We start from the raw sequence: 14,068 nt of genomic DNA on the forward strand, positions 1-14,068 counted from the left end.
GGTTGCAGTGAGCCGAGATCATGCCATTGCACTCCAGCCTGGGTGACAGAGCAAGACCCTGTCTCAAAAAAAAAAAAAAAAAAAAAAGAGTTAATGAAGGGCCAGGTTCAGAAAGTGTATGTAGTGCAGGGAGGGTGAGATAATTGAAGTTGAGAATCGGAGGGGTGGAGGACCCTCCCAGAATATTGCAGGTGTTTTATTTTTCTTCTTCTGAGCATTGCCTTTTGTCATATGAGCTTTGGCGTGAAAAAGGCTACTATAATAGGTGGATAGGTGTGTACCCACGTATATATGTGTCATGTATGTATAACAGTTTTGTGGAGGGGGGATTAATTATTTTAATACTGCTCTAAGTTTATCAAAATATTCATATAATTTGGTCTTCTTTTCTGGAAAATGAGCCAATATATGAACACATAGGAATTGCCATATTGAATTAGCTCATCTACCCCAGTATTCTGGATTGGTGTATAGGAAATAATTACTATCCTATATGATGCTGATCTCAAAAACTAGATATAATCCAACATCATTTCCTATATTAACCAGACATGAGTGTCTAATTCATAATTTTTTTTCTTTTTTTGAGACAGAGTCTCACTCTGTCACCCAGGCCAGAGTGTGGTGCACGATCTCGGCTCACTGCCACCTACACTTCCCGAGTTCAAGCAATTCTTGTGCCACAGCCTCCTGAGTAGCTGGAATTATAGGCACGTGCCACCACGCCTGGCTAATTTTGTATTTTTAGTAGAGATGGGGTTTCACCATGTTGCTCAGGCTGGTCTCAAACCGACCTCAAGTGATCCACCCGCCTTGGCCTCCCAAAGTGCTGGGATTATAGGCGTGAGCCACCACATCCGACCCAATTGATAAATTTATTTTCAATCCTTCTTGAGTATATAGATCTGTCTGAGCTTTCTTTTGGGAATTGAAGTTCCTGCGCCTACGGTCCATGGATGTTAAAGCAGTACTCCCTAAAAGCATTTCTTTTTTGTTTGTTTGTTTGTTTGTTTTTGAGACGGAGTCTCGCTCTGTCGCCCAGGCTGGAGTGCAGTGGCCAGATCTCAGCTCACTGCAAGCTCCGCCTCCCGGGTTCACACCATTCTCCTGCCTCAGCCTCCCGAGCCCGCCACCTCGCCCGGCTAGTTTTTTGTATTTTTTAGTAGAGACGGGGTTTCACCATGTTAGCCAGGATGGTCTTGATCTCCTGACTTTGTGATCTGCCCGTCTCGGCCTCCCAAAGTGCTGGGATTACAGGCGTGAGCCACCGCACCTGGCCTGTTTGTTTGTTTTTTTGAGACGGAGTCTCACACTGTTGCCAGGCTGGAGTGCAGTGGCGCAATCTTGCCTCACTGCAACCTCCACCTCCTGGGTTCAAGCAATTCTCCTGCCTCAGCCTCCCGAGTAGCTGGGACGTGCCACCACACCCAGCTAATTTTTGTGTTTTTAGTAGAGACGGGGTTTCACCATGTTGGCCAGGATGGTCTCCATCTCCTGACCTCATAATCCACCTGCCTCGGCCTCCCAAAGTGCTGGGATTACAGGCATGAGCCACTGTGCCCAGCCCCTAAAAGCATTTCTATAAAAAAGCCTTCCTCCTGCCCGCCCTCTACCTAAATTCAGAGGAAGCCTGAATTATACAGATAGTAGTGTAATCTCTTCCCATGGTAGAACTTGTACTTCTCTGCAAGTCTGTTTGAAAGAATTAATGTCTGGTCAGGAGTCTGAGACCAGTAGATCACTTGAGCCCAAGAGTTCGAGGCTGTGGTGAGCTGTGATCGCATCACTGCACTCCAGCCTGGGAAAACTATCGAGACCCTGTCTCTAATTAAAAAACAAAAAACAGAAGGCCAGGTGCAGTGTCTCACACCTACAATCCTAGTACTTTGGGAGGCCAAGGCAGGAGGATCGCTTGAGCCCACGAGTTCAAGACCAGACTAGGCAACACGGTGAAACCCTGTCTCTACAAAAAATACAAAAAAATTAGCCAGGCATGGTAGTGTGCACCTGTAGTTCCAGCTACCTGGGAGGCTGAGAGGTGGGAGGATTGCTTGAGCCTAGGAGGCTAGGCTGCAGCGAGCCATGTTCACACCAGTACACTCCAGCCTTGGCGATAGAGTGAGACCCTGTCAAGAAAGAAAAGGAAAAAAAAAGAAAAGAAAGAGAAATAAAGAGAAAGATAAAGAGGAAGGAAGGGAGGGATGGAGGGAGGGAAGGAGGGAGGGAGGGGAGAGGGAGGGAGGAAGGAAGAGGGGGAGGGAAAGGAAGGAAAGAAAGGAAAAAGAAAGAAGGAAAATGAATGCTATCAGTGTAATCTTAGCCAGGGTCTCCCCTCCCCTCCACCAGAAGTGGTCATCATTGTATGTTGGGGTTGGCCATTGGCAAGGTCTAGCAGGCTAGGCATTACTGCTCAGGCCAGTCTTTCATGGGACTTGTTTACATATGAAGTAAGGTTATGGGTCGTAGCCTTTGTTGTTGTCAGAATGCTCATGAACACGGGAAGTCAAACAGCTCATGTGAGTTAGGCCAGCTTCCAAGTGGAGGCTTTGAAGTTCACATAAGCGTCCTTGCTGTCATGGGCAGGGGACGTGAAGCCAGGAAATGTGCTAACATACTTCTGTGATGCAGAGTCCTTGGTTTTCCTGTCTGTTTTCTGACCAGGGATATTTTAGGAGCGCAGTGTGATGACTTGCTGAAGACCACACAGCAGATATTCAGGACAGAACCGGAACCAGAGCTTTAGCTAACTGAGCCCAGGAACTTGAGCTATTTCTAGGTGTGGGGCAAGGATGACCAAAATGGCATATTGTCCTTTAGAACAGAAAGGAGTCATGGAGAAGAAGAGAGCAGCTCTTAGAATCTCTGAAGGCAAGGGTATCAGTTAACAATTGCTCTAGTAATACCGTCTAATGAACCACAGGGCCTTCAATATTCAATCATTTGTTCTCCCAGCTGTAAGGTCAGCTGGGGTTTGGGCTAGGCAAGTATTGTGAAGAGGCTGGGTTGGCTGATTGAGGCTGGCTGGTTGGCTGATCTAGCTGCTCTAGAGGCTGCAAGTCTGGGCGCAGGCCTGGTCCACATGTCTCCCATACTCCTAGACAGTGAGATGGCCCATATGTGCTCTTCTCGTGGCAATGGCAGAGGCACAAGAGGGCACACAAAACACAAAGGCAGGCCTCCTAAGGCCTGGATAGAGAACCCGCATGGCAATGCTTCTGCCTCATTCTGCCCAGTGTCCCAAAAGCTTTTTTTCTTTTTTTTTTTTTTTTTTGAGATGGAGTCTTGCTCTGTCGCCCAGACTGGAGTGCAGTGGCGTGATCTCGGTTCACTGCAACCTCCGCCTCCCAGGTTCAAGTGATTCTCCTTCCCAGCCTCCTGAGTAGCTGAGATTATAGGCACCTGCCACCACACCCAGCTAATTTTTATATTTTTAGTAGAGATGGGGTTTCACCATGTTGACCAGGCTGGTCTTGAACTCCTGACCTCAGGTAATCTGCCTGCCTTGGCCTCCCAAAATGCTGGGATTACAGGCCTGAGCCCCTGTGCCTGGCCACAAGCTTTTTTAAATTACTGTCCCCCGAAGCAGCCTTTTTAGATGTGTTTTCCTTAACTGCCTCCCCCAAAATTCTTACTAATTGTTTCATGTTATTGTCTTTTTCTTGTGCTAAAATATATACATAACGAAAAATTTACCATCTTAACCATTTTAACAGTTCAGTGGCATTACATCCACACTGTTGTGCAACAATCACCAGCATCTATCTCCAGAGCTTTTTCATCTCCCCCAACAGAAACTCTGTACCCACTGAGGCCAGGCGTGGTGGCTCACGCCTGTAATCCCAGCACTCTGGGAGGCCGAGGTGGGGATCACTTGAGGTCATGAGTTCAAGACCAGCCTGACCAACATGGTGAAACCCCATCTCTACTAAAAATACAAAAATTAGCTAGAGCCAGGTGCAGTGGCTCACACCTGTAATCCCAGCACTTTGGGAGACTGAGGCAGGCAGATCACCTGATGCCAGGAGTTCAACACCAGCCTGGCAAACATGGTGAAACCCTATTTCTACTAAAAATACAAAAATTAGCCAGGGCTGAGGCAGGAGAATCACTTGAACCTGGGAAGCAAAGGTTGCAGTGAGCCGAGATCGCACCACTGCACTCCAGCCTGGGCAACAACAGCGAAACTCCGGCTCAAAAAAAAAAAAAAAAATTAAGTGAGTGTGGTGGTGGGCGTCTGTAATCCCAGCTACTCAGGAGGCTGAGGCAGGAGAATCGCTTGAACCTGGGGGGCAGAGGTTGCAGTGAGCCAAGATCATGCCATTGCACTCCAGCCTGGGCAACAAGAGCGAGACTCCATCTCAAAAGAAAAAAGAAACTCTGTACTCATTAAACAATAATTTCCCATTCCCCCCACCAACCCCTTACCATCGCCATTCTATTTTCTATTTTTATGAATTTGAGGATTCTAGGAACGTCATAGAGGTAGAACCATGCAATAGTTGTCCTTTTGTGACTGACTTCAATTCACTTAGCATAATATTTTCAGCGTTCACTCATATTGTAGCATGTATCTGTACTTCGTTCCTTTTGTGGCTGAATAATATTCCACTGTATGTATGTACAACATTTTATTTATCCATTTTGTATGTACAACATTTTATTTATCCCTTTATCCACTGATGGACATTTGGGTGGTTTCCACGTTGTGGCCATTGTGAATTATGCTGCCAGGAACATATGTGTACAAATAAATATCTGTTCAAGTCCCTGCTTCAATTATTTTGGGTATACACCCAGAAATAGAGTTGCTGGATCATATGGTAATTCTATTTAGTTTTTTGAGGAACTGCCATCCTGTCTTTTTAATTTTAATAATACATTTTATTTAACAGAATATGTCCAAAGTATTATTTTATTTCAGCATATAGTTGACATGAAAAAAATCATTGATATATTTTATATTCTTAATTGTCTATTTCGAGGGCTGGGCACGGCGGCTCACACCTGTAATCCTAGCACTTTGGGAGGCCAAGGTGGTTGGATCACCTGAGGTCAGGAGTTCCAGCCTGGCCAACATGGCAAAATTCCGTCTCTACTAAAAATACAAAAATTAGCCGGGTGCGGTGGCACGTGCCTGTAATCCCAGCTACTTGAGAGGCTGAGGCAGGAGAATCACTTGAACCCAGGGGGCAGAGGTTGCAGTGAGCCAAGATTGGGCCATTGCACTCTAGCCTGGGCGACAGAGCAAGATTTAGTCTCAAAAAATAAAAAAATTTTTTAAAAGTCCGGGCGCAGTGACTCATGCTTGTAATCCCAGCACTTTGGAAGGCCGAGATGGGCGGATCACGAGGTCAGGAAATCAAGACCATCCTGGCTAACACGGTGAAACCCTGTCTCTATTAAAAAAATACAAAAAAATTAGCCGGGCATGGTGGCGGGTGCCTGTCATCCCAGCTACTCGGGGGTCTGAGGCAGGAGAATGGTGTGAACCTGGGAAGTGGAGCTTGCAGTGAGCTGAGATTGCGCCACTGCACTCCAGCCTGGGCGACAGAGCGAGACTGTCTCAAAATAAAATGTGTATTTTGAAATTTAGTTGGTATTTTACACTTTTTTTTGGAGGCTGAGGCACAAGAATCGCTTGAACCCAGGAGACGGAGGTTGCAGTGAGCCAAGATTGCGCCATTGCACTCCAGCCTGGGCGACAGAGCAAGACTCAGTCTCAAAAAAAAAAAAGAAAAGAAAAGAAAAGAAAGATTGTGTATTTTGAAATTCAGTTGGTATTTTACACTTTTTTTTTTTAGATGGTTTGCTTTTGTTGCCCAGGCTGGAGTGCAATGGCGTGGTGTCGGCCCAGTGCAACCTCTGCCTGCTGGATTCAAGCAATTCTCCTGCTTCAGCCTCCTAAGTAGCTAGGAGTACAGGTGCCTGCCACCACGCCCAGCTAATTTTGTAGCTTTAGTAGAGACAGTGTTTCACCATGTGGGCCAGGCTGGTCTCGAACTCCTAACCTCAGGTGATCTGCCCACCTTGGCCTCCCAAAGTGTTGGGATTACAGGTGGGAGCCACCGTGCCCAGCTGGTATTTTACACTTAACAGTACATCTGGGCTGGGCGCAATGGCTCACACCTTTAATCCCAGCACTGGGAGGCTGAGATGGGCGGATCACCTGAGGTCGGGAGTTTGAGACAGCCTGACCAACATGGAGAAACCCTGTCTCTACTAAAACTACAAAATTAGCCAGGTGTGGTGGTGCACGCCTGTAATCCCAGCTACTCGGGAGGCTGAGGCAGGAGAATCGCTTGAACCTGGGAGGCGGAGGTTGTAGTGAGCCGAGATTGTGCCAATGCACTCCAGCCTGGACAACAAGAGCAAAACTCTGTCTCAAAAAAATAATAATAATAATAAATGAAAAAAAAAACTCTGAATTCAGACTAGCCATATTTCAAGGGCTCAATAGCTACATGTGATACTTTTTTTTTTTTTTTTTTTTTTTTTTTTTTTTTTTTTTTTTTTGAGACGGAGTCTCACTCTGTCGCCCGGGCTGGCCGGATCTCAGCTCACTGCAAGCTCCGCCTCCCGGGTTCCCGCCATTCTCTTGCCTCAGCCTCCCGAGTAGCTGGGACTACAGGCGCCCGCCACCTCGCCCAGCTAGTTTTTTGTATTTTTTAGTAGAGACGGGGTTTCACAGTGTTAGCCAGGATGGTCTCGATATCCTGACCTCGTGATCCGCCCGTCTCGGCCTCCCAAAGTGCTGGGATTACAGGCTTGAGCCACCGCGCCCGGCCTGTGATACTTTTATAAATGGCAATTTTTAAAAATAGAGACTGGGTCTCACTATGTTTCCCAGGCTGTAATGCAGTGGCATGATCATAGCTCATTGCAGCCTCAAATTCCTGGGCTCAAGCAATCCTCCTGCCTCAGCCTCTCAAGTAGCTGGGATCACAGGTGTGTGCCACCTTACACAGCTTCATAAGTGGCATTTTAATTTAGACTCTTTGATTTACAATTAGATTGTGGAGAGTTTGGATTTTTTTTTTTTTTTTTTTTTTTTTTTTTTTGAGATGGAGTCTCGCTCTGTCGCCCAGGCTGGAGTGCAGTGGCCGGATCTCAGCTCACTGCAAGCTCCGCCTCCCGGGTTCACGCCATTCTCCTGCCTCAGCCTCCCAAGTAGCTGGGACTACAGGCGCCCACCACCTCGCCCGGCTAGTTTTTTTTGTATTTTTTTTTTTAGTAGAGACGGGGTTTCACCGTGTTAGCCAGGATGGTCTCGATCTCCTGAGCTCGTGATCCGCCCATCTCGGCCTCCCAAAGTGCTGGGATTACAGGCTTGAGCCACCGCACCCGGCTTTTTTTAGTTTTTTAGTAGTAGCTTTATTGAGATAAAATTCACATACCATGCAATTCACTCATTTAAAGTACACAATTTGCTGAGCACAGTGGTAAGTACCTGTAGTCTCAGCTACTCAGGAGGCTGACGTAGGAGGACACTTGAGCCCAGAAGTTGAAGGCAAGCCTGGGCAACCTAGCAAGACCCCCATCTCTAAAAGAATAAAAGATATATACAGTTCAATGGCTTTTAGCATATTCACAGAGTTATACAAGCATCACCACAATTTTATAACATTTTCATCACCCCAACAAAACACCCTATACCTATTAGCAGTCACCCCAACAAAACATCCTATACCTATTAGCAGTTACTCCCTAACTTTAAGCAACCTTCAATCTGCTTTCTGTCTCTCTGGATTTTTCTATTCTGGACATTTCATCTAAGTGGAATCATACACTAGATGGCCTTTTATAATTAGCTTCTTCCACTTAGCATAATGTCTTCAAGAGTTATCCAAGTTATAGCATATATCAGCACTTTGATGGCTAAATAATATTCCATTATATGGATATAGCACATTTTGTTTATCATTTCCTCAGTTAATGGACATTTAAGTTTCTTCCGTGTTGTGGCTATCATGAATAATGCTGCTACAGACAATCATGTACAAATTTTTATGTGAACATACATGTTTTCATTTTTTTGGGTAGGGACCTAGGAGTGCTATGTGCTGGGTCATATGGTAACTCTATGTTTAACCTTTTGAGGAACTACCAGACTGTTCTCCAGAGTAGCTTCACTATTTACATTCCTACCAGCAGTGTATGAGAGTTCTAATTTCTCCACGTCCTTGCCAACACTTGTTATTATCTGTCTTTTTATTAGAGTCATCCTAACGGGTGTGAAGGAGTATCTCATGGTGCTTTTGATTTGTATTTTCCTGATGGATATCCCCTCCCATGACATTTTAATCCATAAATAAACTGTATTATCTGTTTATGTACTTTGACCTCTTAGAGGGCTACAAACCATTATAATATCTAAGTTTTTTCATTCCTGCCAAAAACCAGTTCTTACCCCCTTGGGGTGATATTACCCCCATTGGGAATGCATGTATTAGCACAACCAGTCACATGGCCAAACCCTAAGTCAAAGGGGCAAGGAAGTAGACTTCACTCCTTGAGTAGGAGCTGCAACGTTGCATGGCAAAGGGTGTGGACACACAGAGGGGAGAAGAATTGGGGACAATCATGTGGAGGGTCAGAAGGCCTGTTCTGGCCTCATGGGGAAAGCAGGGCTTCCCCGTAATTCTTAAGTCACCATGCCATGGTGCTCTGGCTTCAGAATAGCTAAGCTGCTTTTCTGACCCTTGCAGATATTGGATGAGGTGGAAAAAAGACGAGGCATCTCTCCTGCCCTGGTTCAACCACTCATGAGAAGTGTCATGGAAGCTCCTTTCCCAGCCCTGGGCAAAACCATCCTTGTCAAGAACTTCCTGCCAGGTTCAGGAACCGAGGTAAGTTGCCAGACTCCTTCCTGGGGAGGTAGTGGCCCAGACAGCCGAGTCTCCGTGCTCAGAGGGGCTGCCTTTCAGTGAGCAGTCCAATTCCATGGTGTCCTCTCCCCGCCCCTCGGGCTGGCCCAGATCACTCATCGTGAGTTCCACCTTCAATCCATCCAGGCTAGGACTCTGCCCAAGGCAGCAAGCCCAAGAACTATGCTATGGCAGCTGGGGTGTTCCTTTGCATGATGTTGGCCTCAGGTTAGGGATCTGCACTAAACATCCTTAGTTTCTTTTAATAGCCCATTTTCATTCATACATTGTATTGAAACCTATTTACATTTCAAGTCCGTATCGCCTCTATAACTTTATTTTTTGTTTTTGTTTTTGTTTTTGTTTTTGGTTTTTTTTTGAGACGGAGTCTTGCTCTGCCGCCCAGGCTGGAGTGCAGTGGCCGGATCTCAGCTCACTGCAAGCTCCGCCTCCCGGGTTCACGCCATTCTCCTGTCTCAGCCTCCCGAGTAGCTGGGACTACAGGCGCCCACCTCGTCGCCCGGCTAGTTTTTTGTATTTTTTTAGTAGAGACGGGGTTTCACCGTATTAGCCAGGATGGTCTCGATCTCCTGACCTCATGATCCGCCCGTCTCGGCCTCCCAAAGTGCTGGGATTACAGGCTTGAGCCACCGCGCCCGGCCTTGTTTTTGTTTTTGAGACAAAGTCTTGCACTATTGCCCAGGCTGGAGTGCAGTGGTATAATCTCGGCTCACTGCAACCTCTGCCTCCCAGGTTCAAGCTATTCTCCTACCTCAGCCTCCCAAGTACCTGGGACTACAGGTGCCTGCCACTACACCTAGCTAATTTTTGTATTTTTAGTAGAGACGGGATTTCACCATGTTGGCCAGGATGGTCTCAAACTCCTGACCTCGTGATCTGCCTGCCTCAGCCTCCCAAAGTGCTGGGATTACAGGCGTGAGCCACTGTGGCCAGCCTGGGCTGGGATTTTATGAAGGAGTTTGTTTTCATCCCTCCCATCCGCTTTGCATGGCTTGGTGGGCATCAGAAGAAGGACCCCATTTAGCCTTGAGTCTTCAGTTTCAGAGACCCTCAGCAAACCAGATCACCTCTGGAAACAAAGGAGGGAGGAAAATAGGCCTGGAACACTCTGGAACAACCTAGTTTCCCAGCAGAGAGAACAGCAGTCTCTCTGTTGCCAGAGAACCTGAAAACATCGCATACCAGATGCAGTGGCTTGGCCATGGGGATGTAGCAGGGAGGTTACCGGAGGGGAAGCCTCATCGTGGGGGCAGCACCAGGCAGGTGCAATGCTAAGAGTAAAATCCACTCTCCACTCACTGGGAAGGAGACAGCTATTTAAAGAGAAAAAAACATGAGATGGGTACCAACTTGAGGGAATTCAGGAACACTTCAACAAGTGCAGAAGAAGAAGATATATACACAGGCTGGGCACATGGTGGCTCACGCCTGTAATCCCTTCTTTTGGGAGGCCGAAGCAGGTGGATCACTTGGAGTCAGGAGTTCGAGACAAGCCTGGCCAACATGGTGGAACCCTGTCTCTACTAACAATACAAAAATTAGCTGGGCATGATGGTGGGCACCTATAATCTCAGCTACTTGGGAGGCTGAGGCAGGAGAATTGCTCGAACCTGGGAGGCAGAGGCTGCAATAAGCCAAGACTGCACCCCTGCCCTCCAGCCTGGGCAACAGAGTAACACTCCATCTCAAAAAAAAGAATATAGAGACACAAAGCACAAAAGCTGAAAGCACACATCATCAGAAACGGAGTGGGATGGAGTCAGGATTACCTTAAAAACACCTTCTTGAGGTGGCAGCAAGTCTCCAAAGTGCTGCTCAGGCCTGCTGGGTGTTCCATGCTAGCCTGGGATTTCCACCTAGCAGGTAACAGTTCCTCAAGAGACAGAGATGCTCTCCACTGGACTCTCAGGGACAGAACAGTTTTCAAAAGTCCTGTGAACTCTCCATGGCGAGTGCAGATATGCTGTTGCCAGGGAGAGCCCCCAACCATTTGGGGCCAAAACCCATTGATTTTGCCATCCTGTCTCCTCCCCTTCGTCCACACTGTCCTCAGTCTCATAGCTGAATGTGAGACGCTTGCTTGCCTACCAAAGCTACCTCCTTCCCCAGTCTTCTGGCATCTTTCTTTTCCCCCAGTCCTTTCGTTTTGCTTTTTTTCTTTCCCTTTTCCCCCGCCAGTGGGTCACCCCTGATGAGGACCTCAGAGCCCCGTGACTGCGACGCCCGTGAGAGGCCTGGCTGTGTAGCTGGGCCTCTCCTTCATGGCTGCTCCTGTTCCCTGGCAGGTGATCGAACTGTGCCGCCCACTGGACTCCCGGCTCGAGCACGTGGACTTTGAGTCTCTCTTCTCCTCCCTCAGCGTCCGCCACCTGGTCTGTGTGTTTGCCTCCCTGCTTCTGGAGAGGAGGGTCATCTTCATTGCAGACAAGCTCAGGTACCCGCCTTGGCTACTTCTGCTAAAGCATTTGAATGACAGTCCCTCTTGGACCCTCTAGTCTGTAGAGCAGGTGACTGTCCAGCATTGAAGAGTAAGCCCTTCTGAGATAAGGATGGAATAGTCTGGGCATGGTGACTCATGCCTGTAATCTCAGCACTTTGAGAGGCTGAGATGGATGGATCACTTGAGGCCAGGAGTTTGAGGCCAGCCTGTCCAACATGGTGAAACCCCGTCTCTACTAAAAATAGAAAAATTAGCCAGCTGTGGTGGCCCACACCTGTTATCCCAGCTACTTGGGAGGCTAAGGCATGGGAATTGATTGAACCTGGGAGGTGGACATTGTGGTGAGCTGAGATCTCACCACTGCATTCCAGCCTGGGCAACAGACGGAGACCTTCCCTCCTGCCCCCACAAAAAAAGGATGGCCAGGCACAGTGGCTCACGCCTGTAATCCCAGCACTTTGGGAGGCCGAGGCAGGCAGATCACCTGAGGTCAGGAGTTCAAGACCAGCCTGGCCAACATGGTGAAATCCTGTCTCTACTAAAAATACAAAAATTAGCCAGGCATAGTGGCTCGTGCCTATAATACCAGCTCAGCTACTTGAGAGGCTGAGGTACAAGAATCGCTTGAACCCCAGAGGCAGAGGCTGCAATGAGCTGAGATTGCACTATTGCACTCCAGCCTGAGTGACAGAGTGACATTCCATCTCAAAAATAAAAATAAAATAGGCCAGGTGTGGTGACTCATGCCTGTAATCCCAACATTTTGGGAGGCCAAGGCAGGCAGATCACTTGAGGTCAGGAGTTCGAGACCAGCCTGGCCAACATGGTGAAACTCCGTCTCTGCTAAAAATACAAAAATTAGCCGCGCGTGGTGGTGGGTGCCTGTAGTCCCAGCTACTCCACAGGCTGAGACAGGAGAATCGCTTGGACCCGGCAAGCAGAGATTGCAGTGAGCCAAGATCATGCCACTGCACTCCAACCTGGAGACAGAGCAAGATTCCATCTCAAAAAATAAAAAATAAGATAAAATAAAGGATGGAATCAGTTGGCAGCTCAGACTGGAGATCTGGGAGGCATACCGTTTTGCACTGCTGTGTGCGACTTCCCTGTCATTGGTGGGCTTTCCACTCATTCTGCCATGTGTCAGACACTCCACTATGTGGTAGGAAAACAGAGAAAAGACACAACTGACATGGTGTCTCATGCCTGTAATCACTGCACTTTAGGAGGCTGACGTGGGAGGACTGCTTGAGTGAAGTAGTTTGAGACCAGCCTGGGCAACACAGTAAGATCCTCATCTCTACAAAAAATGTAAAAAAAAAAAAATTAGCCAGGTATGGTGGCTCGAGCCTGCAGTCCCTGCTACTAGGGAGGCTGAGGTAGGAAGATCAGTTGAGCCCAGAGGTTCAAGGCTGCAGTGAGCTATGATCATGCCACTGCACTCCAACTTGGGCAACAGAACAAGACCTTGTCTCAAAAAAAAAAAAAAAGAAAGAAAAGAAAAAAAAAAAAACACAGACTTGTCTCAGTGCAGTGGGGTAACAGAGACATAAGCCGACTTTCCAGGACCACATTAGAGGCAGGTGGAGGCAGTGAGTTCTGGAGACCGAGGGAAGGCACTCACTCCCAGGGAGGCGAGTTCTGAGGGCCAACACTCAGAACAAGTAGTCAGCACATTGCAGGCAAAAGGAGCCATCCTGCAGAGATATGGGGACAGGTGAGGCCTAGCTGTCACCTTCAGGACTGCAAAGTACGCTGGGCGCAGTGGCTCATGAGTATAATCCCAGCACTTTGGGAAGCTGAGGTGGGTGGATCACTTGAGGTCAGAAGTTCGAGACCAGCCTGACCAACATGGTGAAACCTCGTCTCTACTAAAACTACCAAAAAATTCAGTTTGGCATGGTGGCGCACGCCTGTAATCCCAGCTACTTGGGAGGCTTGAAGAGGAATCGCTTGAACCCGGGAGACGGAGGTTGCAGTGAGCCGAAATCACACCATTGCACTCCAGCCTGGGCAACAAGAGCGAAACTCAGAAAAAAAAAAAGAGAGAGAGAGAGAAAGAAAAGTAACTGCAAAGTAGTTCACTAGGGCTGGCGCAGAGAGAGGAAGGTGGGGGAGGGAGATGAGCCAGCAGTGGTGGACAGAAGCCAGCTCACAGAAGGCTGCAGGGCCATGCTCGAGAGGACAGACCATCCTGAGGGCATCCCTTCCTCACCGTTAAAGCGAATGCCCTCCCATCACACACACAGACTCAGTGCCCCATAGGAGGCCACCCCCATCCCAGTGGGCACATTCAGTGATTTGCTAAGGCCATGTCACAAATCAAAGAAGATCCAGAAGGAAATGCAGACAAGGACTTGGGTTCATTCTAAGCTTCTAAAAAGAGAATTCCTTGCATTTTTTAAATACTGAATCAGAGCCTTCTTTGCTTTGGAACTGGGGGCACAGAAGCGTGAGGGGTGGCTGCAGCCCCAGAAAGGGCCGAGATGCGGGGCCAGCCAACCGGGTGGTGCAGATGAGGCCACCTGAGAAGTACATCTGGAAAGAAGCAGTGCCAAAAAAAAAAAAAAAAAGCCTGAAGCACTGTGGTTTGGAGAGGAAATCTGACTCTGACCTATGGAAAACAAAAGGGAAGAAAAAAAGGCACGTAAGAATGGAAGGGACAAACTGTAGATAGGCGGGGCGGGAAGCGGCCCCACCCTCTCCCCTCATGCGGCACATCTGGTCACCTTTCTGATGCACC

At 47.9% G+C, this 14,068-nt stretch overlaps 1 protein-coding gene across 6 annotated transcripts in view; it reads left to right on the plus strand.

Moving 5' to 3' along the window:
* Positions 1–14,068, plus strand: part of DENND2A (DENN domain containing 2A) — a 130,136-nt gene that overhangs the window by 87,261 nt on the left and 28,807 nt on the right. For all 6 annotated transcript variants that reach the window (XM_030932783.1, XM_030932781.1, XM_010359807.2 and 3 more), the window contains 2 exons: positions 8,706–8,846; positions 11,171–11,319. In XM_030932783.1, the coding sequence (XP_030788643.1) occupies positions 8,706–8,846; positions 11,171–11,319 (290 nt within the window). The remainder of the gene's footprint in view (positions 1–8,705; positions 8,847–11,170; positions 11,320–14,068) is intronic.

The sequence above is a fragment of the Rhinopithecus roxellana genome, chromosome 6 (assembly GCF_007565055.1).
Source record: "Rhinopithecus roxellana isolate Shanxi Qingling chromosome 6, ASM756505v1, whole genome shotgun sequence".
Classification (NCBI taxonomy): domain Eukaryota; kingdom Metazoa; phylum Chordata; class Mammalia; order Primates; family Cercopithecidae; genus Rhinopithecus; species Rhinopithecus roxellana.